This window comes from Opisthorchis viverrini, assembly GCF_000715545.1.
Source record: "Opisthorchis viverrini unplaced genomic scaffold opera_v5_52, whole genome shotgun sequence".
In the NCBI taxonomy this organism is placed as follows: domain Eukaryota; kingdom Metazoa; phylum Platyhelminthes; class Trematoda; order Opisthorchiida; family Opisthorchiidae; genus Opisthorchis; species Opisthorchis viverrini.
In genome coordinates this window covers 2,067,277-2,090,147 of record NW_008751708.1, presented here as the reverse complement: position 1 = coordinate 2,090,147, position 22,871 = coordinate 2,067,277, and the positions used below count along the sequence as shown (strand labels likewise).

General features: G+C 41.9%; 1 protein-coding gene across 1 annotated transcript; it reads left to right on the top strand.

Moving 5' to 3' along the window:
* Positions 1-2,137: 2,137 nt before the first annotated feature.
* Positions 2,138-14,606, top strand: T265_13293 (hypothetical protein; the record flags this gene model as incomplete). The annotated part of the gene is made up of 3 exons (XM_009168134.1): positions 2,138-2,199; positions 11,702-11,917; positions 14,218-14,606. 3 exons carry the CDS (start codon positions 2,154-2,156, stop codon positions 14,397-14,399), a joined length of 444 nt encoding a protein of 147 aa, XP_009166398.1.
* Between the last annotated feature and the right edge of the window lie 8,265 nt (positions 14,607-22,871).

Below are 22,871 nucleotides of genomic sequence, written 5' to 3'. Positions count from 1 at the left end.
CAGCTTTTTTGCAGGCCGTTTAGGCAACACGGAACAACATGCTTTCATCAGATGTCAGGTACTAGGAAATCTGTGTCATGGAAAAGACGGCCAACGGGAGCCGCGAAGTTCGCTATTTATTTTTCAGAAAAGTCTTGAATCTGCTGATATTCAGAGTCCCCATGTGAACCCCTATTTAGTTGCGTGATGAAAATTGCCTAGAGGTTGTTCCTTTGTGGAGGTAGGCGGAGTATGAAATATGACACACACGATAATTCGTGAAGCTTACACGTGCCCCACTTCATCCCGCTGTCATAATGATTGAACAAGGAAGGCTTTGCAAAACAACACAGATATGGACAGTGGCTTCTCGGGTATACTGGTTGACAGGCCTCACAGAGACAACGGCAAAGCCTGGGGCAATAGTCTTGTACAAATTAGAATATATAGTGATCCGTGACCTGATAATCCATGATTTAAATGGGAAGCAATATGAGATACTTCACAGTGTGCCACCAAGGTACAATTATCAATCCGAACAACTGAGGGGGACCCTAAATATTACTTAAACAACCTGAACAATCCAGTCAAGCTACAACCCTAAATCTCAAAGATTACTCCAGGAAGCAACACAACCAAACCTTAATAGAATCTGCAGAGGCTTCGACCGTACATTCCTCATCAGTAGCATCAAACGGGTGAGTGTATTCAGCCACGGTACCTCTACCACAAGATGGCTGATGAGTAGGTTATGCTATCATACTTCAAAGATTATTATGCCTTTTAGGAGCTGTGAACTCTTGATGCCAGCAGAGGTAGCTGTTCCGAATGGGCTCCACCTTTAGCTCCGTCAGACAAACCGACCTGTCATCCACAGTCCGATCAAACCTGCTTCAATGTGCACATCTAGCATATTCCTATTAGGTCGAAGAAACCAGCAGATCCAGCCCGGTTACAAAGCTAAGACTAGGTTCTCACCAGTGATCTTAAGGGCAATCGTCACTTCTAAAATCTGTGAAATATCGAGACATCTTGCTGAGCACCTATATGGGCCTTTGGGCACAGACAAGCACCAAACAGAATTGGTGCATAAAGAGGCAGTCCGGCTTGAGCAATCTTACGAGCCTACTATTTTGCCATCTTACGGCCTTAACTGATGTCGTACAACTTGATTTATCGAAAGCGTTTGTAAAACAGAAAGGTTTATTCTTAGAGCGTGTCAGATCAACGCTAATATGAAGCCACCCCCTTTAATGGTCCCGCATCCATCTGTTAACAGGATATTCGTGGTTGGTGTGGATGGACTTCTGACGTCACACCCAATACTTTGCAGCCGCCTACAAGGATCTGCATTCGGATCAAAAAGTTCGGAAATCTCCATCCTTGAGCTATTCTTAAGTGTCAGCAGTTCATTGTGCAGAGCCAGCCCCTGACTAAATTAAGCTTTGCCCGACTAACAGACGGTCGCGGAATGAAAGCCTGTCGCATTGGTGTAACAAATTAAGTTATCATCCACCGTTTTCCAACCATATGTTACCGTATTTGCACGTTAAAATTGAAAAGAAGCGGAATAAAGGAGATTGAAGGAAGAACGAAAAGGAGAAAGCCAAGCGGGAAAAGTAGGTAAATTATATATTTTTTCATATATCTATCATTTCTTTTCAACCCTTTTCAAGAACGCTGAAACTATATCACAGCTTATGTTGCTCCAGCTGGTTAGCCGAGGGTGTACTAAGAGAAAGCACTTTCCGTTATCGTTGGAATGTCGCCCATGAAGCTACTTCCTTACTAGGACTCAAAGAGACTGAAAACCCACAATATCCTCTCCTACTTTCCGAAGAACAACTTCCATCATTATTTTTATGTAGCTCCGCCATCTCCGGCAACCTTTAGCCGATTTACTTCAGTTTTTCTGGTAAATACTCTCTCTTGTGTTTGGTGTCTCCCTTGGGTTGATCATTTTTGATTTCAGGCCCCGCTAGTAATTTCGACCCTTCCAGGAGAGCTGAGTACATAAGACATACAGTTTACAGGATCCATTTAGACGTTTCAGCACAATGAGTTCATTTTCAGTTCATTTTCTGACAACTAGACCTTCAATCTGCCACTTGAACTAAGCCAGTGTTGGTTGGATCAAATCAGGGTAAGAATGTAACGGCACGACTTCAAGTGCAATGAGTATATTTCCTGTTGTGCTGATTTGCAATTTCATCGTTCTAGGTTAGTGCATGTCGTCTAAATGTTCATTCAAATATGCTTTCGATGTTTTTGTTAACTAAGTACCATACTGTCATTGTTTCTTTATGCTTTAATCCATGTTAATGGAAACATTCGCAGTTGCAAATGATAACACTTATTAGCTAAACACATAATTTGTGCCTAATAACCACCTATACAAAGCTTGAATAGTTGTGAGACTGACATCACACGTGATGTGCAGATAAGACGTAATAATTAACGCTGACTCCTTGGTTCCTGAGTCACGGATACTATGAGGACAGAGCTAAGACGGTGATTTTTCCAAACTGTGCTCGCTTCATTTTTGATTAGGCAGCACAGGCTGATGCTAATGCCACAACATCGTAGACAATTTCTTGTTAGTTTGTTATATGCAAATATGACCTGTACGATAAATAACTCATTTTCGACAGTATAGTCGCCGAATGGCGCGGTAGGTATCACTGATTTGTGTCAACAACACTCTCGGAACATGCATGTGGATACCATGTAAGTCGCCGGGAATTATATTTAAAAAAACATCGCACCTTACACATAGGCGAAGAGCGACTGAAACAAACACTTAAAAACGATATCGCAGAGCATATAAACCAAGTTAACGTTCTATTCATTATTAAAATCCTACAGAGCCTTACATGAACTCCTCACAGGTAAAAAAAGACGAACCAAAAAAGTTGTGGTAGTAGTGATATTTGGCAGCACAAACTGTCTTTATATACATCACATGAGGACATGGAGTTATTGACTTTAAAGTTTATCATTAACTAGGGAAAGTGAACGAAAACGCTCCCCCATAAGTTGGGAGTTCAGGAACAGGTCCTGCAATGACACAAGCTTTACTCTGAACGTTTATAGGCAGCTCATTTAACGAAATGCATGAACCTGGTTTTCCATACGGCACTGCGAACTACCACTGGCTGACCGTTAGTTCTTGCAGTCGGATGAGCTGACACGAAATTTCGCTTCCGATTTATAACGCTCAATGAAATCTCTGATGCTCGCATTCTGGTTGAGTAATATGTCACCGAAAACTCCAATGAGCACTTTGCCCTTAATTTTCGGGACGTTGTAATGAAAAATTCAACTACGACCATAGGATAGTATAAAAGGCGGATTCGCGCATTAGTACACAGTACCGAGGCATCTGCCTAGAGTTTCCTGGTCGGGTTCGTTCTGCTCGTTCGGAGGTTTCAGTTGACTCAAACGTTGAAACATTTTTGGGCTGTAAGCGTCTCAGTGCCCAATTCTGACAGTGACTTGAGCTGAGTCGTGGATAAATCGTAGGTAACTGTAGCAGGAAGGATATTCCACGTGCCCACTGTCAAAAATGGCAAAGATTGCTGTCCAATAAAATTGCACGCTCTAGTCCCTGTCAAACCTTGCTCACGCAAGGCCGAAGTAACTATTGAATCTCCATTAGGGTAACGATAATCCGGGAAAAGTGTGTTAGGGATCTCCAAAAACGTGTCACCATCAACAGACTTGCAGGCCGAAATAATCACCGTGACAGCTCAGTGAACATGCTCTTTAGTGTCTGAAATCTGATGCAAGTAAATGGAGACAAAAATATGCGGAATAATTCAAAGGTCAAGATGTTCCTTTTTGGCTAATTTTTCACGATGGAGTGCGAAAAATCTCTGAAGAAAGAAAAACCTTTAAGTACTTCTTGATATCCAGCTTTATGATTTCTCCTGGTCTATCCTAGCCATGTACAACAAAGGTATCTTTCAAGTCACCGTATCATCAAATGTCATCCAAACGATACAAGGACACATTTTGCAATTCGGTGAAAGTGCTAACTTTAGTGAATACTATTTTGTGCCGTCAACGTTCAGTTGGAATGGGGTGGTTTTGGAAACCGAAGTTTTCATGCCGAGTGCAATTAGGAGGCATAGGCTTGAGAGTGTATCAAAAGGTCCTTGAAGTAGAGACTGCTATAAATAATAAATGAGCTTCTCTACTTCCAGGAGGAGGGGCTCACATTGAGGGGCATCCTGCACACAGTAAATTTTGCCCTTAAATCTGTTACGTCGTGAATCTATGGAGCGATGGGACTTTGGGACCTAAAATTAATGTTGCTAGTACGTTGAAAAACATAATCTTCTAGATTAATCCCTCATCTTTGGCTCGTGATAAGCTGTCTACATACACAAAAATTTTTGCCACGCAGGAAGAGTTCGGTAAGAATTTATGTCGCACGTGGGGTAACACATTGTAAGACGGGGTGATTTTGAATAGTTTGCATTTCAGCACCTTGCATTGTACGCTGGTGAAGCTACTAAGCCTCTATCTGTAGGTGTATATGTGGCCAACAATTCTGTAAATTAGCGCAACGAATGCCTTCTTCCAAGCAGAAGATATATTGCCATCTTTCAGCGACTATAGAAAATGGGATAGAAATATTTGGCCAAACTTGGCGTGCCACCATACACAACAACCTAGTTGCAGAATTGGTTCTGCAATGCCAATACTAATCGGAATGAGGTATCTGAGGCAAAAAGAACTTAGATATTGTTTTGTTCATGCCTCGGTCACTACTTCTTGGTGGCTCGTGAACTTTGGCTTTTGCCCCTTATGGAGGAGACCGCCGACTAGTTTCTTCGGCGACGCCCAATGTCTTTGAATAGTAAATTTTTTCCGTAGGATATTTAATGTCATGATTTGGTTCTATAAGTCTAATTGGCGGATATCATATCTACACTGACTCCGCGTACTATACAATACCATCCGGTTTCCCAAAACTCATGTAATCATCATTTCTATGAATAATTCGCAATTTTCCCAGAAGATACCAAATCTTTTTGGTCTGGTAGACTGCTTGTTGGTCTCTTTGAGAGGAAAACTGCATAAGTGCAGTGAATTTCAGGATTAGCCGTTGCGTAATCTCCCTACACTGAAATTCGGCTTAGTTCAACTTGTTCAAAGAATATATACATTTTGGATAAATTTTTGCAGCTGAAGCTTCGAATTTACTCCGAAGGTATGGAGTCCCTGATCTGGTACCAGATCAAGTAAAGTCAGCCCACAATGCTTAAGAGATCCTATGGAAGCTTCATTGGCACTTGATCAGAGAAGGGGCTTTCAATAGTAATGACCCTATTCAGTAGGACTAGAAGGGGATCTGTGCAATATCTACCCGGTGTGTCGACATGGTGGGTCTAAGTGCTCTGTTGCAAGTCTTTGGACAGCACTGATGCAAAATATTTACTAGACACGACATTCTGAGATCATATCTAGAATGTCTTAAACATGTTGCTGACAGCTATAACGAAAGATAAAGTGGCGGTATATAGCTGCTCAAGTTCTTGCGTGAAAACCATGTCGTTTTACGACTGGATTAAGGGATAACGTCAAACGACTTCAGGAAGTAAGTCTGTCCAGCACAATGAAATATCTATCCACGATAGCGTTACAGTAGTGGTGTCACAAAGGACAAATAAAATAGAAATATCTGTCTTCAAGCCTATAGCAGCGATGCCTGCCACCCCAAGTTTTGAGTCAGCCTATTGTAACCGTCAACGAAGATCTCGGGATTGGAGACATCAGATGTTAGCCAAGTATCTTTGAGCGTGATTATGAATATTTGGCTGGCGCAATACGACCTCTGAATATCCAGCAGCTCGCCAGATAGGTTAAAACTGTTTGCATACACGCACTTAACGACTGGTTCATCTGCATCCAAAGGCATGAAGTGCTGAGGCGTTAAGCCAGAAGATAAGTTACCCGGGTTGATAGTTCTATGCTTACGATTGCTTCTTCGGCCTAAAAGGAGTCTTTTGGCACACTTCCCTGCTTCTTGCGTTGGTATAAAACAACTAAAATCCAGTAACGGGATAAAAAACATAAAATTAAAATGATTCAGCTTCAATTTAAGCAGAAAGTGTCGTGTTGGTTCAACGACACTTTCTGCTTCAGAAATCGGTTTCTCGGGGTGAGTTGTCGGACTGTATGGTTTCGTTAAAAGCAACGACGCCATGCATGAATGTGCTTGTCAGGTGTTTGAGTGGATAGGCTTACTAATGTGAGGGGATACTAACATTCTCACTTCGAAAACAAGTTTATAGGGATCCGCCACAAAGCGAAAGAAGAATTGTCGGTAAACTAAACGGCTTAAATAATTTTCTAATTTTGGAATTCGGCCACGAATTTGTTGGTATTTGGAACTGTAAACAAATGTCAGCATGCATACCTTTACTGAGCGGCAGCCTAACACACAAAAATCCAGCCTGTGTTAAAGATTCTACCATAGTGTGAGAGCGCTAATAAGTGCAGCGACACTTACCCGCAGTTTGGATTGAAAATATCAAGAACGGTCTTTTCTGCACCGCGCTATGGGTGCTTCGTCTTCGGTCAGCATTTTTGTAGTTACGGCTGCTGCACTTGTGCTCAATAATTGTAGGTGATTCCAAAAGTTAGCGGTCTCTTGAAGTAACCAATGTTTGTCTCCAGGAAGCCAAAATTTCCACATTCCACATTTGTGCATCCAATACACCGTAGAACAATTATGGAGAACGCGCGTGATGACAAGCTGGTCGGTTCTTCGATTCCCGCATCGTAAAACGTTTTGACACAGGATTTATCGGAAGGCGTGTGGATTATGTGGACAGAAAGAATGTGCCGTAAACAGTCAAATAAGAATAATGACTAGCCAAGTGCTGGCTTACTTGGATTTGATGCCGCACTGTCACGGTATCCGAAAATATTTGGGCCGGAGAGAGGAAAATGGAGAGAGTCTAGGACCGGATACAGAGCTTCCAATGGCACCACCTCGCGTGATAATAGGAAGGAAAGTAATATCTCCTAATTATATGTCAGAAGTTCACCGTCTTATCCGGCGCAACAGAGGCTCACGGACTCTGTGACTGTGCACTTTCCGTAGGGGTAGACACACTAGTTGAACTCAAATGCAATAAGTCTTGTTGAGTAGCACCTACTTTCGCGCTTAAAACTTTTAAGTCTGCACTAGATAAAAGTGCACTTTTCATACAGGACCCGCGCCAGTTAAGTCCACGTTGAGTATGTGACAAAATATTACATGATTTGTGAAAGCTGAACAACAAAGTCCATAATCTTTGAGATCGACGGTAATGACTTGATGAAGTTGAAGTTTCTGTGGTGGAGTTTTTTCGCTCTTGTAAGCTGAAGATGTGTCGAGTTTTTACATGACCAAAAATTTGTCTGCATCGGACAACCAGTGGAATTGCATTGTTTCAATATCTCATCAGCATGCAGCTTTAAAATTCTAAATTTCGAGATGTGTGAGGGCAGTAAAGGTGTTTACACTAACCTGGGCACCCAGTAACACTATAAGACTTTTATAGAAATTTTCGATGAAACCAAGAAGTAATTATTACTCGGCTGCCCGGAGCTTTGAATAAAAACAATATTTTTAACTGCCTGTGTTTTCTACTCTGTTCTGTGCACTTTATGGCTTACAGAAGTCGTGCTCCAACCAGATACCTCAACCAAGGGTCTAAATAGCAGTGCTCCGAGCAACTCAGCGCCTAACCTCACAGATATGGCAAAAATCATCAAAGATGAAATTCTGGGAAACGTTCTGCGCAAAAAGTACCGACAATTACCTTTGTCAACAGTTTAATAATTGTCTTTGCTAAAGCACCGCAGTTGACAAGCTTGAGTTGCAAGAGATCAACAACCAGACTGTGAAGCATTAATTCTGAACACTGAGTCGCGCTGTCCATGGTGGCGATGATGGCTTTATTGCACCAAAGATCAGTATGACGCTATCAGTTTACTAAAATGCAGTTTTATACCATTTAATACAATGTAAGACTGACGGGCATGGTGTCAACTTCGATAAAAAGTGGCAGAGACTACTGTGTGCCTGTGCCATGTGATGTTCTTCTTTAAGTAAAAAGGATACACTTATCTTTACCAGTTTCTTTACTTAAATTGCTTTGTATAATGTGCAGATGTTTTCTTCGGCACCATGTCGTATGCTTGTGAAGAATGAAACATTCGTCAATCTAGGGCTCGAAAATAATCACATTTCTCCCTCCGGTGATCCAGAGGCGAAGACTGTTGGAATATATGGTGTGGGGGGCTACGCCAAGCCTCAGAGCCGAACGCGCTTTGTTAGAGTGGATCTCACTGAATAGTCGTCTTTGCGCCGCCAGGTTATCCAGCCTAATCAAGCTCAGTGTCTTTCGACATAAAAACAGTATCTGTTTGTAGTCATTCCACAATAGACTGCAGTTCTTATGCTGAGTGGGATGTATTCTATCGAGAGTCATCCAGACTCTTTCGCCAGGCAAGAAGCACTGATATTGTGATCCTTATCGGCAGCATGAATGTTCAAATCGGTCATCTGAGCTCCTTGAAATCATATTTGGACGGTCGAATTGGAGTCATCGCTCATCGCACAGAAAACGGAGAGCGACTGCTCCAGGTGTGATTATGAATTGTTTCAGCATGAACGTTTACACCGCGTAACCTGAGGGCCAACAACTGCAAACTAACCTTGGGCCCAGTTGAATCACGTGGCCATCATCCACCGATGGGGAGCTATAGTTCAACACTGCCGTTACTTCTGGAGCACATAACTTGATTCCTATCACGCTATGGTGTGTGCACGTCTGAGAGTTCGTTCCCCCTTAGACCATTGCAAATCAGCAAGGAGCATGCCAATCCACCATCTTCGAAAGTTCACCACAGCTCAATAGTATCAATTTGAACTAGTCCAATAACTCTCTACAAGGAATCAATAGTGAACTGTTGGTAGGCACGTAGATAGAGCACGGCAAAATGGAAAAGGAGCCACGTTATTAGCGTTCAGTGCTGTTTGTATAAATCCTATGACTCCATCACAAGACCACTGGATGTTGCTGAGATAGCTATCCATGACTGACACCCAAAAAATATATACCAGTAGGCAACGAGAACGACGGTGCACGCCAATTTCTCAAACACCAAATTGTGAAGAGCCTGAAGAAAAACCGAGAGCTCTGATGAACAGAAAAATCTCGGGAGATGGGGAAGGATTTTGCTATCGGAAACAGCCGTGCCTTGTATCAAGTGATATGATCAACTGGCCCTATGGAAGCACCGGTAAGTGAAACGATAAGTAAAGAAAAGAGCTGATCAACTCACTCAAAAAAATATCAACTGGAAACACACGCCGAACATTTTGAAGATCAGTTAACCTGGCCTCCTGAAACATAGCTTTGTAGATAGTGTTTACAGGCGAATAAAATGCGGAGGTTAATCGGCTGTCGGAAGAATAAACAAAGTACAAAATATCCGTACGGAAGTGTGAAAAGACACCAGATCCGTAAGATCTGTATCCAGCCTTCTTTAAATAAGGTAGAAAATCCATGGAGACTCATCTTACAAGGTCCACTGGTGCGATTTGGAAAAAAAGAAAGTGCCTGAAAGAATAATACCCGGGCGCTGTGGGAAAATCTCCGCGGCATTAGCCTGGTAGCTGTGGTATCAAAGGTACTCTCTGGTATTACACTTCGAGGATTGACTGAACACAGGTAGAGGCAGACCCGTGAAGACGAAGCTGGGTTTTCGTGTTGCAGGAGGATTCACGGATCGCATTTTCACCCTCCAATAGATTCTGGAACAGCGACACTGCTTCCATTAAGAACACAACCAAGAACGGTTGTGTTCCCTGACTTGAAAGCTACCTTTGGCTCTATGGACTGCCACGCAAAGAAATCTGACTTTGGGATTATCCAATGTGGTGTGCCACGAGGGTAATTTCTGAACCTAATACTGTTTTCCATTTGTCAAAGATCCATCTGTTGTGCATTTTCGGTAATAAGCCATAGTTTTCAAGCTTTAAAAACAATAATTTAAGATAAAATCAAACAAAAACGTTCACCATGATTGAATGACCAGGAATCGGTTGTAAAGGATTGTGTACAAATGTAACAGTACAAACGAAAAATGATACAACATATCGCAAAACAAATGTCCGCAGTAAACAAAACGACAGAGTAGAAATTTTTGGCCAAAAGGCTAAAGGTGCTGCCAGCTTCCCTGCCACTACAAACGGATTCGTTCGATGCAGCTGTAACGCCTTCTCAAGACTCATGGGAAACATAGAAATATGTTCCACCTTCAAGTAACCCTCAGATGATCTACCAATCCTCACTGCGGAAGGCCCCATCTCCTGGTGTCAAGAGATGAGTCCCTTTTAGTTGTTTATCATTTCCGTAGTGGTTGTTACTCAATAAGATCTGACTTTTGCACTACGATATACAAATTTCCGGGAGTAGCCAGAGAATGTTGGGCATTTGGCGTGCAGATGTTCGCCCAAATCATGTCTTGTGTGGGGTACACCATTCAAACCTAGTGTCCCGTACTAGATAGCCTTCAGAGACCCTAGGAATCTCACAGATCAAAGCTACTATGCCCGTCCAAGGCCTTATCGGCTGTTCCAAGGACGTCAAACATGAATTTCAGTCTTCAAAAACCATAGCACACCTGCGTTCTATCATTTATCCTACCAGTGCCAGTAAGTGCTTGCTGACACTGACTAAAGCCAAACAACCAACCCAATCTCCCCAAATGTCATTGGATATATCTTGAGAGTGAAGTTTGATCATCATGACAACAATCTGGCAAAAGCTATCCGCACAAATGTTATGCTTGGACGTCTTTCAACTCATTCTATGCAATCCAAACTTCGTAGCCGCTGGTGCAGAGAGAATAGCAAAGCTATAAGGATTCAGATGGTGTCTAAGAAATCGGCTGAATTCAGCAGGTGCCTTCGTTGGCCAAATAGGAGCCACGGTAACATACATATAAAAACGATACTGTTCGATAAAACTGTAAAGTAGTTCCGTGCATAGCACGCAAAAAAAGCCCAACCAAAGCGAAAAGCTGAAATTGAGCGTACAAATTAGAAGCTTCTGGGGCGTTCGGATGGTTTTGGTGTCATTGTAAATCATTTATATATTCACGAATATATATACAAGCATACGTATATACAAATATATATATGCACATACATAAATCGTTGGTGTGGCTTAGGAAGTATTCGAATTCAAAGTTGAGCTGTGATTTTGAAGAGTTTGGTGTGAAACACTTGCTATAACCGATGAATGCAAAATGTTTAACCCTCAACGTGTGGAAATAAAATCTGATACCAATCGCTTAGCTGTTACTCTTTTCCGGTGCCTGGCTGCCACGGTAGTGGAACGGAGCATGAGCAGTGAGACACTGCCATGTTGTCCTAGCCTAGACAGGAGCAGTCAATATGCCGGGGTTGAGTATGAATTACGTATCTTCCTGTCAGTAAGCTTTTGCCTCAATCACAGAGTAAACTCGAAGGGATAGCTATCAGACTGACGCTAAGCACTTGAAAGATTGACTTTGAAAATATGCGATAGAATGCACGTCACAGACACATGTATTCATGGAAATGCGTAGGCTTTATGATTAAACTAGAGTTCATTCATTGCTAAATCCTTTGACGTTTGCAATTTTATCCTTACTATCGTCTACATTGTAGTCAGCAATGCCATTCGATGTTACCAGTGTGACAGCAACGAAGACGATTCATGCCCGGCACGACGGTTTTTCGACACTCGCCTAAACGCAATGGTGGACTGCGGAAGTTTCCTTTCCCACTCTCCCGGAACATTCTGTGTGAAGATCTATCAAGAAAGTACGGGATGGAACAGCTGGATTAAGATAACTCGCCGATGCGGAGCTCGTACGGATTATGGTTAGTTAAAATGGATTCTACCTGCTTCGAGTTGTTTTGTAAACGGTTGCTGGAATAATATGAATGGCGTTTTACGTGATAAATGAAGTAGCAGTTTAATTGGGTTTAAAACAAACCCTTGGTGTTTGAATTTGGATGAAAAAGGAGTGCTTTTAACCGGATCTGCCAAGTTATTTCGAAGTAAAAACCCAAAAAACAGGGCAAACAGTAACACGGGGCTTAGTAATGATTGAAAAACAACGTATATGGAATGGTAGTGAGACAAAGATATATTCAATGCACTGGTCATAAGGTTGCTGAAAATACTTCGACCTTATGAGTAGTGTATTACGAATATACACGTATCGCGATATCTCGAATATCGTAGCAAGTGAAACATGAGGTGGTCTGGTGCAGCACAGCCTGAAAACATCGAAACCGAGAGATTCAGCTGGTTTCCAGGTGAGTCTCTCGAAAAACCAAATTGATTTGCAAATTAATGAGTTTCTCGAGACAAAGATATCTTGAGGACCATTGAAACATATCTGGTATTCTTTCAGTGTCCATGACGAACCTGGTCATTTATAGGCAACAGACTGCACGAAAACTACTGATTAAAGTGGAATAGCTTTCCGTATCTTTTCTTTTCCATTAGGAAGATGGAAGACATATGATCATATCAGGCCCTCTAAGAAAATTTGGCACCTAATTCTTACTACAGTTCTCTTTCTGTTTAAAGATACCGTCTTCTTACGGTTTCTGGTAGCTGTTCGGCAGCCCATGACCAAATTTCTCCTTCTTGGGGCCTGTAAATCAAGAAATTTTAGGGCGATTCGAATTTCTAAACCTCCGGTTCATAATTAAGATTCATAACTTTTGGTCACAAGTGTGATCAAACTACAGTCAGTTCACATCATATTGCTCGGTGTTGTCTTATTCTTCGAGTGGCAACTGTCAAGATAATGAGATACTTTTTGTTCTGAGTACATTACTCGGAAATCCCGTCACTAAAAACACCTATCCTTACAATCAACGAAACAGATGATCGATATGGGGGCTTGGAATACGGCGGTTGGTTACTACGCAAGGAAACTCCGTGGTAGAACAAATCAATATTTTGTCTGTAAGAAGGAAGGTGAAGTAACAGAAAACTCTCTCGGGACCCATCGTTTTACGCTTAAAATGGGCTGAAATTTTCAGACAGAAGTACGAAAGCTATCCTTTCCACCCCCGGATAGTACAGTTAGCTTACAATTGAACATGGTGTGACGCCTTTTAATAGCAGTGTAATTATTCGAATTAGTCAGTGTAAGCCAGCAAAAAAGCCTCATACTATTCCAGAAGTCGTTTCAGGACCGACAACTTGAACTAGATGAAGTGACCAGCTTTCCCCAAAATTCTCCGGACGTATTTAGTTTTTACCATGGGAAGGCACCGCTTGCCTAAGAATAAGCATGCCTGTGAAACACAGTGTTCCGTAAACACGACGTCGATAGGGCGATCGATAAATTTTGAGTTCGTTCTCCTAAGAATGGCTTGTCTCATACCCGTGCTTTCAAATCACGGGTCTTGGAAAAAAGCATATTGACTCTCCGAGAAGTGTTCTCGAACGTTATGCGGTCGGTACAAGTTATTTTAGTACACAGCAGTTAATGAGGAGTGCGTTTTTACTCAGCACCACAACAAGAGGTATTAAGTAGATGAATTCAGTAGTCTACACGTCTCCGTGCTAACAGGTATACTTTTTGCCGTAAAGTTGATAATTGGATTCATTAAATACAGTGACCTCGACCACTGCTGTTGATTCATTCCACAACCGATTGCTTCGTAACCCGTCCAAGTGAACGGCACGGATTTCGGGTGTAAATTTAATGATTGTAAAACAACTCTCAGTTGAAAAACGTCTTACAACGTGGTGTACTCCGCAACGACCTAGTACAATATTTCTTGTATATATACATTAAACGACAAATTTTTAGGTATCAGTGTTACACAAAGGAGTCAACTTCGAAAAGTCCTAAACGACGTTCACGAGGTTCTGTGATCTTTCGGACTTTTTAAGACGCCTCCCATACGATTTACCTATGGACAATTTTAAAATACGGTGGACTTTCAGATTTTCGATAAAACTGAATTTTCCGCAAAAAAAGTTACAACCAGCCAGGCTGAATAGAATACGTGTGATTCAAGAGTTTTGCAACGGGCCTATTTGACTGGCCGTAATTGTTTCCAGTCCATAAGAGTGTGTTTATAGTCATTACAGGCACTGGCGTTCAACCTCTAAAGTCCTCAACGGGATAATAATCTTTTCTCCTTTGTAGGTTTGGCCTGGGGTTGTCGCTATTGGTTCGAAGCCCAAGGGGTGTACAAGGAGGTTTGCTACTGTCAGGACCAAGATGGATGCAACAGTTCCAGTCGACTTTCTTTTCGTACACTAAACTACACACTGGTCGCCTTGTGTCTGATTTGGATCCTCAAACCCCGCATTTGCTTTTCTATATAAAACGTATTTTTAAGCGCGTAATGTGGTAACCCAGTGATTATGCCGACCTTGGCTGCACAGCTCAAACTCCTGATTTGCATCTGTATTTTGTCCGAAGTTGTTCTCCTACCTTGTCGCATAATGATGATTATGTATAATTCCACTTTATTCGTCTGCTTTGCACTGTGATGTATATGAACAAGGCACTTTTAATGATTTGATTCCCTGCCGGCTTATCTTGTTTAACATATGGGGGTTTAAATTAATCTCGTAATTAGGACATCTTTATTCTTATGTTTTTTAACGACAAATGCTTCAAGACACCTCAACACGAAATGGAAGCGACCTCCTTCAAGTGGATTACTGAAGAACATTTGCGCCTTTTTCGGCTAACGGTCTCATTATTAGCCTTGAGCATGACTCCTTGAACCCTGTAGAACACGGCGTTTAACCAATTAGAGTGATGAGCACTTATCACTTATGAGCATTTCTGAGGTTTCTAAATTTGCTGGTGAAGATGATACCCATGCAGTCTAACCCCAAAGCCCAGCTTGTCTATGTCAAGATATGTTGCCCTTTGTTGGAATTGTAGCTTTCTTGTGTTCCACTTTCTGAAATCTGAGAACGAGACATTGGTTCAGTTTGTAACCGAAAGAAGCTCGTACACGCTGATGGGCACATTCTTGCTCCTTTTCACCATTCAACTAATGAATCACTTGATAGACCGACTGAATTAAAAATTAGTCTGATTTGTATTCCTCACGATAAACTTTGGACAGCTATCAAAACAATGAAAAAATCAGCCATCTTTGAATCGAAAACTGTTACATGCTACAGGTTGTCTCATAATAGACGCAAAAAGTAATACCATGTTAAAACTTAAACACCAGTTCAAACATTTATCATTTTTATAGGAACATACATACATCATGGAGGTTTACTGTAAACAAACTGGCATTTCAAAAGATGGTAAAAGAAACCCCCCTTTTTTTCTATAACAAGTTGGAGGCGGTGTGAGATGTGAGACAAGGCACGTTTAACCTCTTCAATCGTACTCGTGCACACTCCTCTTCAATTCTTGCTCTTAACTCCACTGAATTCTTCGGTTTATTTTCATGATATACGCAAGCCTTGATAATCCTCCAAAACCAATAATCCAGAGGTGTGAGATCGGGTGACCTTGCCGGCCAAAAGTTTGGAAATCCACGAGCAATGACTCTCTCATCAGAAAATTGCTCTCGGAGGTAAGTTCTCACTTAGTTTGAGTAGCGGGGTGAAGCACCATCTTGTTGAAAGACGGTCGATAACTTCTTGTGATGCTTGGGTTTCGGGATAACAAGCGTCTGCAGCATTTGGAGGTAACTGTTGTCGGAAACCGTAGCATCAAAGAAAAAGGGACGCAGGAGACACGTTGAGGAGAATCCCATCCACACACAGAGATGAGGGGAATGGAGATTACGGGTGAGGAGCTTTACGGGGCCATATCACGCAGTTGTGCTTGCCGATTTTGCGATCCACAGAAATATTTGCCTGATCGCTCCACAAAATTTTGGGAACGATTTCTTCACTGTCCAGCAGCCAGTTGGCGAAAGTGACACGCTGCTGCTTGTTTTCTTCCATGGTGTTTTGTGATAAAGTGAAATGATACGGGTGGAGATGAAAGTAGCGTCTCATAATACGATGTACGCTGGCGCGGGGAATGCCGGTCAACTGAGACACCTCTGTTATTGGCGAAGATGCCAAAATGCTCTGAGACTGAAGTTGTTCGACGGCATTCTGTACAATGGGCGCTCTTTCATCGCTCAGAGACTTTCTCCCTTTACCAGGAAAATCCATTACAGATCCAGTGAACTCAAATTTCGCAATCAAGCCTGTAACGGTCGACACGGCGAAAGGATCTTTGATGAGACTATGTTTGGTTTTGTAACCACGAAGTGCAGCAGTGGCGCTTTCACCAGGGGAATACTAGAGTTTCACAATTTCAATGCTCGTACTAACATTAATCGTAAACAAAAAAATATCAACTCTTGCACACGAAACCTTCTTTATGTGGCTACTAAGTTTAAAAAAATTGTTATCTTTTTTATTGTTTACGTTTATTTATCCAAACAAATTTTGCGTCTATTATGAGACCCCCTGTACATCGGTTTTGGAGTCTGTTGTGTATTTACATATGTGAGCATGCGTGAAGTAACACCTTACAGTACTTGAGAAATACACCAATCCGTCCCTGTCTAGCCACTTAAGATGCAGACGACATATGAATACTTGTAGTCCAGATGACTTATTAGTGAAACTATTTACCATCAAAAGTATACTTTTGCGTTCTTTAATGGGGAAAACATGGGTATACACATCTTCAAGACAGGGATCTTCGATCAACTGGAATTAGCCCATGCCATGATTCGAACCGGACATTCGAAACGGAAGTTAGCGGCGTTTCAGATGACATGGCAGAAGGCGTGCGTGATCCACGAGGCCGTTGCTATCCAAGATGGTGCCATTCAGAACAGATGACTCGAGCAACTTTGGCAATTTCTCTGAGGCTACACATGCATGTTCCCAGTACTTCCAGCTTGTCTGGCAAGGATATACGTTATTCACCAATACCGACGTTGACTCGATGGTGTTTTGAGAGCGGATAGACAAAGCCTCATTCCAGTATCCAACTGATCTGTTTTCTGACTTAACGGTTCACCATTAGACCAGAGTACAGGTGACTTATCCTGTGGTACTGACTAACCCAGCAAGCTGATCATCATGGTAGACACTTTAGCGATGTGGAGTCGCACTGTAGATCAGTGTTTTTGGGCAGTTTGTATGTGGTTTTTGGTTCCGCTGAAATCCCCACTCTAATTCGAGTGTCAAAACTTTGTGTCGCCCGCTTTGAACCCATGGCCCACTACACACACCAACATCACTCTCTTTTGTGCAGTCCACTTTCCCTCCCAGCACAGCGATTCTGGTGGGTCCATACCAAACTGAGGAAGTGTGGAGTTACGCCGTTATCAGAGCTCATCAGAGTGAAACCTGACCAAAACTTCCGATCCAATGACGGCTACTATCCTGGTTGGCGTCACTCAGCGTCAGTTGACGGTGTGAATAACAAAGTGACTGATAGATCCTACAAGCATACTTCCATTAACTAAGGTACTGACTACTCATCGTACGTTTGACGTTTCTGGTGCAGCTTGAGACCACCAGGTCGTTGAACTCAAACAATCCTGAAGGTAAATTTGACCTGTCGTTTATGAACAATGAGTACCGTACTACTGCTACACTATGAGTAGCGTAAAGCAGTTCTCAGTTTGTAGATTGCAAACAACGATATCCCTCACTGGAAGAATCGTTCACTTTTGAAAACAGAGACTCAGTGTTTTGACGGCTTTTTCGCCAAAATCGGCTGGCTGACTGAAGTGTAAAGAATATGACATCGATTGATGCGTATTTTTGCGTTCAACCTAGTTCGAATGCATTTAACCAACCTACTTGATGTACTAATCAGGGTTTTGCTACATTTCACAGAACTTACACAGTCCAAAATAACTACTTGAGGTCAAAAGTTCATCAATACAATTACTTGGTTTAGGTGTTCCTGATATGTATAAAGTTATAGGAGAAATAATTCGCCGATCATAGTGAAAGCAACATCACGCTGCTGGTTGTCAAGACGCACAGACACCCGGATTCCTGCTAGCCGAGTGCAAAACACAAAGCACAAAACACTTCTTTCGGGGAAAAAATCGACAAAAGAAAGAATACGAACGGAAAAATAGATTTATTTAAACGGCAAGGGTCTGGAAATTTTCCAGGTGCGCACTAATTTGGTGGTAACGCGTGACTCAGCTGAATCCCAGATGGGTCCCTCAAATAGACCTACTGCACAGATGTTTAAGTATATCGAAGTAGAGTTTCATGACGCATCCAGCCAAATACTATCGCGCACAAGATCTTCAGCCGAGTCTTCCGCTATGACCAACTCAGTCTGCAAATAGATACGCACAATAAAGCGGTCAGTTATAGCACAGGGCTGACAGAAACTCGGGGGTCACGCTTACCGGCGAAAGAAAATGCTGGTGTTGGGTTATCAAAGGGCTTTCAGCTACACTACAAGTAGTATGCTTTGTAAAGAATGAGACCGAGGAATTTCTACTTGGTGATTAATGAATAGAGACTCGGGGTGCAATGAAAAGCTGAAAGAACAACTGAAAGTTCACTGAAGTATTTTCAACGTTAGCTTCAAGGAGGAGCGCGTGATGCGTGCTGGTTGTTTGGACCGTCTTGAGAATACCCGTAGCCCATCATAGCGACAAGTTCGCCTGTCAGTGTATCCACACGTCAGCGACCATCTCGGTGCGCAACTTTCACTAACCGGTCTTCAGCACCGGGGCCCAATAGCCGATTCATTGAGACTTATCCAGCCCGCATTCAATCATTTTCTTGTAATCAAAACCATTTCTGACCATGCAAACTGTCGGCAGTAGGATATAGAATAACCCTTAAAGTTGGTTGTGGACAATGTGCTAACTTTACCCATTTTCTGTTTGAGATGGCGGTAAGTTTAAGATTCGGTTTCTGTGATTGGGATACCAATGAATTAATACGTGGTGTTATCTACCGCAACTTCCCATTCATCAACGTACACGAGCCCATGCCTTACTTCGATGCCTTCACTAGATATTCCGAAGCAAACGATGACTGTGAATTAAAGGACTCCATCTATAGATTCCACGTTATCCCATAGATGAATACTATCAATTGTCAAAATAACACGCCGATGATTTAACAGACTGGTGGATCAACAGAGTGATGAAGTTATTGGAACTGGTGGCAGACACCACACATCACTTGGGAGGAGCACGTCAGTTTAAATGGCGGGAGCTGACGGCTGAGGAGTTTGCCAGTAAATCGAGTGAGTAGCAGAATAGCCGACATCTTAGAATTTGTATACTCGAATCATGAAGAAGTGGTGACTAGCGGTCAGGATCAAGACGCGCTCCCGTGTACAGGACGGCTAATAGCTACCGAAAACTATTTTGTTTTCTCTATCTCACAGTCTCGTATACTCGAGTCATGAAGAAGTGGTGACTAGCGGCCAGGATCAAGACGCGCTCCCGTGTAGAGGACGGCTAATAGCTACCAAAAACTATTTTGTTTTCTCTATCTCACAGTGTGATTCATTTCCCTTGTTTTCAGTGATAAAAGTTGAATAATCGGTGTGGGGTAGCTCTTGCCAGTAAAAACCCCTTGTGGAGTCACTTCGGTTAGCGACAGGACGGTGCCGTAATAATCCAGCGAGACAATATTTGTCGATGTCTCGTGGAAGAATAGTCAGGAGTAGCCCAGTTTAGGGGAGATCTTTTCAGTACAAGAAGTGATCCCAGTTAGCGAATCTTGGGAAATTCTGGTTTGTAGTGTAGCCATAAAAATACCTACAAGGCTCAAGGACGTCAGATTGTAAACACGTTTATCTTCGAGATAAAAATGAGCTGTGCTTTAATGAAAAAGTTCGCATGTAGGTATATCCGTTCCAGAAGTAGTGATAAATTTTGCCCCCTAGAAGAAACGGCGAAACATGGAAAGACCTTGTAGTGACCGTTTTCGGTCTGTAGCTAACTACAGATAACTTCCAGAATACGCAAGATATCTTTCTCTGAACAAGCATATTCACAATTATGAGTCGTAAAAACGCCGGTTTCTTCACACGAAAAAAAACGCATTGAGTAAGGACTAAAGCTTTTCATGTAAACCAGACTAGTTCCTGTCAGCTGTAAATATCCGAGTAAAGTACCGCCTTGCCAATGTATTGTCCCCGATGACCACTCTATCAATCAGTCTTTGATTAATTCCCTCAGACACTACTCAGTGTTCAACAAGTGGTGTCGAATAAATTAGGCCAGTGTTCTGCTTTCTCAGAATTCAAATGGATCTGGGGAAGAAGAAACGATGACAATGAAGGAGATACCCAGTGTCTATCCATCTTAAAAGTGTTGCTGAAGGGAAGGTTCTTTCAGTTCCTTCTACTTTATTTTGCTTTGTCGTAGCTATGATCGCAGACGGATTCATCTAGGACTGTGTCCCAACTGAATAGAAAGGTCGATCACAGTATCGGTAGCATCCACGGGTATAGGACACTAAAATGGCCCCGTACACATTCTCTCTTGTATTCACATAAGGGCCAGTAGAATCCCTCCTCGTTAGTAAGGCGCCAACGTCGTATGATGAATGAAGTCTAGCTCTATCTAAAAGCGATCAGCAATCGGTTCTTTCAAGGATCCAGACCTTCACCAACCTAACCACAAAGTGACTCAGTCTAAAGGCACCTAGCCTACCCAGGTTCTATATTGACAAAGGCCTTATGTTTCCAGTTATCGGAACTGTCATCAAAGCGACATTTTCTGGAAAGGGGAAATTTTAGTTGGTTTTTTCGTAATACTTTTTTTGAGGTACGGGAACTGCTATTGTTTGGTTTGGTATTCAAGCTGTCGTTGTGCACATCTCCCACTGATGTTGATGCTTTATCAGGCATTCGATGCACATTCTCTCACGGAATCCACATATTGCCCAATCAGCCATCGGGTTATTGTAAATATGGTGGTAACATGATGAGGTTTTTGAGTGGTTTCTTACAATCAGCTACACACACAGAGAAAGAAAACTGCTTCGGAGGACTTACTTCGATCACTCACTGAACTTGCTACTACAAGACAGTATTGTCTCATGAATACAGAGATTTCCATAAATCAAAACATTTAGCACCAAATAAGTGTACACTGACGTGATGGATCATAGCACGACATTGCACGACTCATTGGAAGGCTTACGTAAGACACTCACTAATTATCTCCAATTGGGAAATTCATCATCGGTTTAGGACAACTGTATCATCCAAAATACAAAACAATTCTTGCACACCTTTTTTCGAAGCGATTTTCATGTCCATCGATCCCACTAAGGACAACATCACCAATAGGTATTACGAATAGTTTTGTCCAAAAACACAACCAGGCTAAGAATGACCCAAACAGAATTGTAGCATTGGCTAGAGGAGTATTTTTAAACTCTGTTACATGACTTACGATCTTGACGCTGCTAAGTTTAAAGTCTTAAGCAATAAAAAATCAGCAAAATGACGGAGTGTTGGCACCCAAATATCTACGGCTAGAATTCAACGTTTGGCGTTCAGCAAAATATGATTTTATTCATGGTCTTGTAAAAGTGAGACGCTGTACTTCTGTGAGTTCGAAATGTTGACGGACTGGCATCCCAAAAATGACAATTCAGTGTCCTACATAAAGTCCCAGACTCATTAAGAACTCATTTTTATGTGGGTCAATTTCATTAAAGAAAATTAGGGGCAAATTAATAAAGAAAGTAGTAAGCTGGAGAAATTAGTTTGGCATCAGATCTGGTAACTGTAGATCTCATTAGAAATCTCTCATCTACCTAACTAATGAGAGGCATTTGTGAGTTTGTACAAGTAGATGCACAGATAATTAGATTCCGAGCACACGTGAATCGATAGAGCACTGCTCGTGGCAGAAATGCGAAAAGGTTCTCTTTGAAATACTGGGGCTCAGCTCGACAAATAAGTTCTTACTAGCCTTAAATATAAATGATTATTTGTGACGGGGTTATCCGCATAGATTTCGCTGTGTTCATTTATTTGGCTACTGTTTCACCCACAAGAAAGTGTTCACTTTTAGCCCGATGCACTGTTTTTATACCAATTGTAGCAGCTAACATGGACTCGGTTGTAGATTCCATCAGAGTAAAACACAATTTTAGAAAACTGACCGATGATGGGGTATTATTGACAGTAGCTTAGCAATTTGAAGTTTTTCGCAATATTTTGTCCCGCTAATCTAACGAAACCAATTCATCTTACTGGACTACCCACAGGTTGTGCAATTGTTGTCACCAAATTGCTCAATAGCCGGCATAGATAAACTGTGTCTAAAAAGTCAATATTCTACTGAATTTGAGAAATTTGGGTGAGAAAATAAAGAAAGTTTTAGCGAAATATACTCCTTTTCAAAGTAATTTGGTTTTTCGAGAGACTCACCGGAAATCCAGCTGAATCTCTCGTTTGTGATCTTTCCAGGCAACTGAATGTGCTGCACCAGGCCGCCTCATGCTTCAGTCGCTACGATATTTGAAATATCGCGATACATGTATATTTGTAATGTACTACTCATAAGGTTGCTGAAAATCCATCGACAGCCCACGAGTGGTTCCGCCTATCTTGGGGTTCATCAGGTAGGCAGTCCCCGAGATTCGGTCAACTTTATGTTCTACTTGAAACCAAATTGCACGAAACTAGCGAAGTACACTCAGTTACAAACTAATTTGGTTTGTTCTCTTGGTTGGTTGTTTTCTTTTTCAATTTATGCAGACTTTTAAATCTCGAGTTATCACAAGTGAGAGATTCAGTTGGGTTCCAGGTGAGTCTCTCGAAAAACCAAATTACTTTGAAAATGAGTGTATATTCGT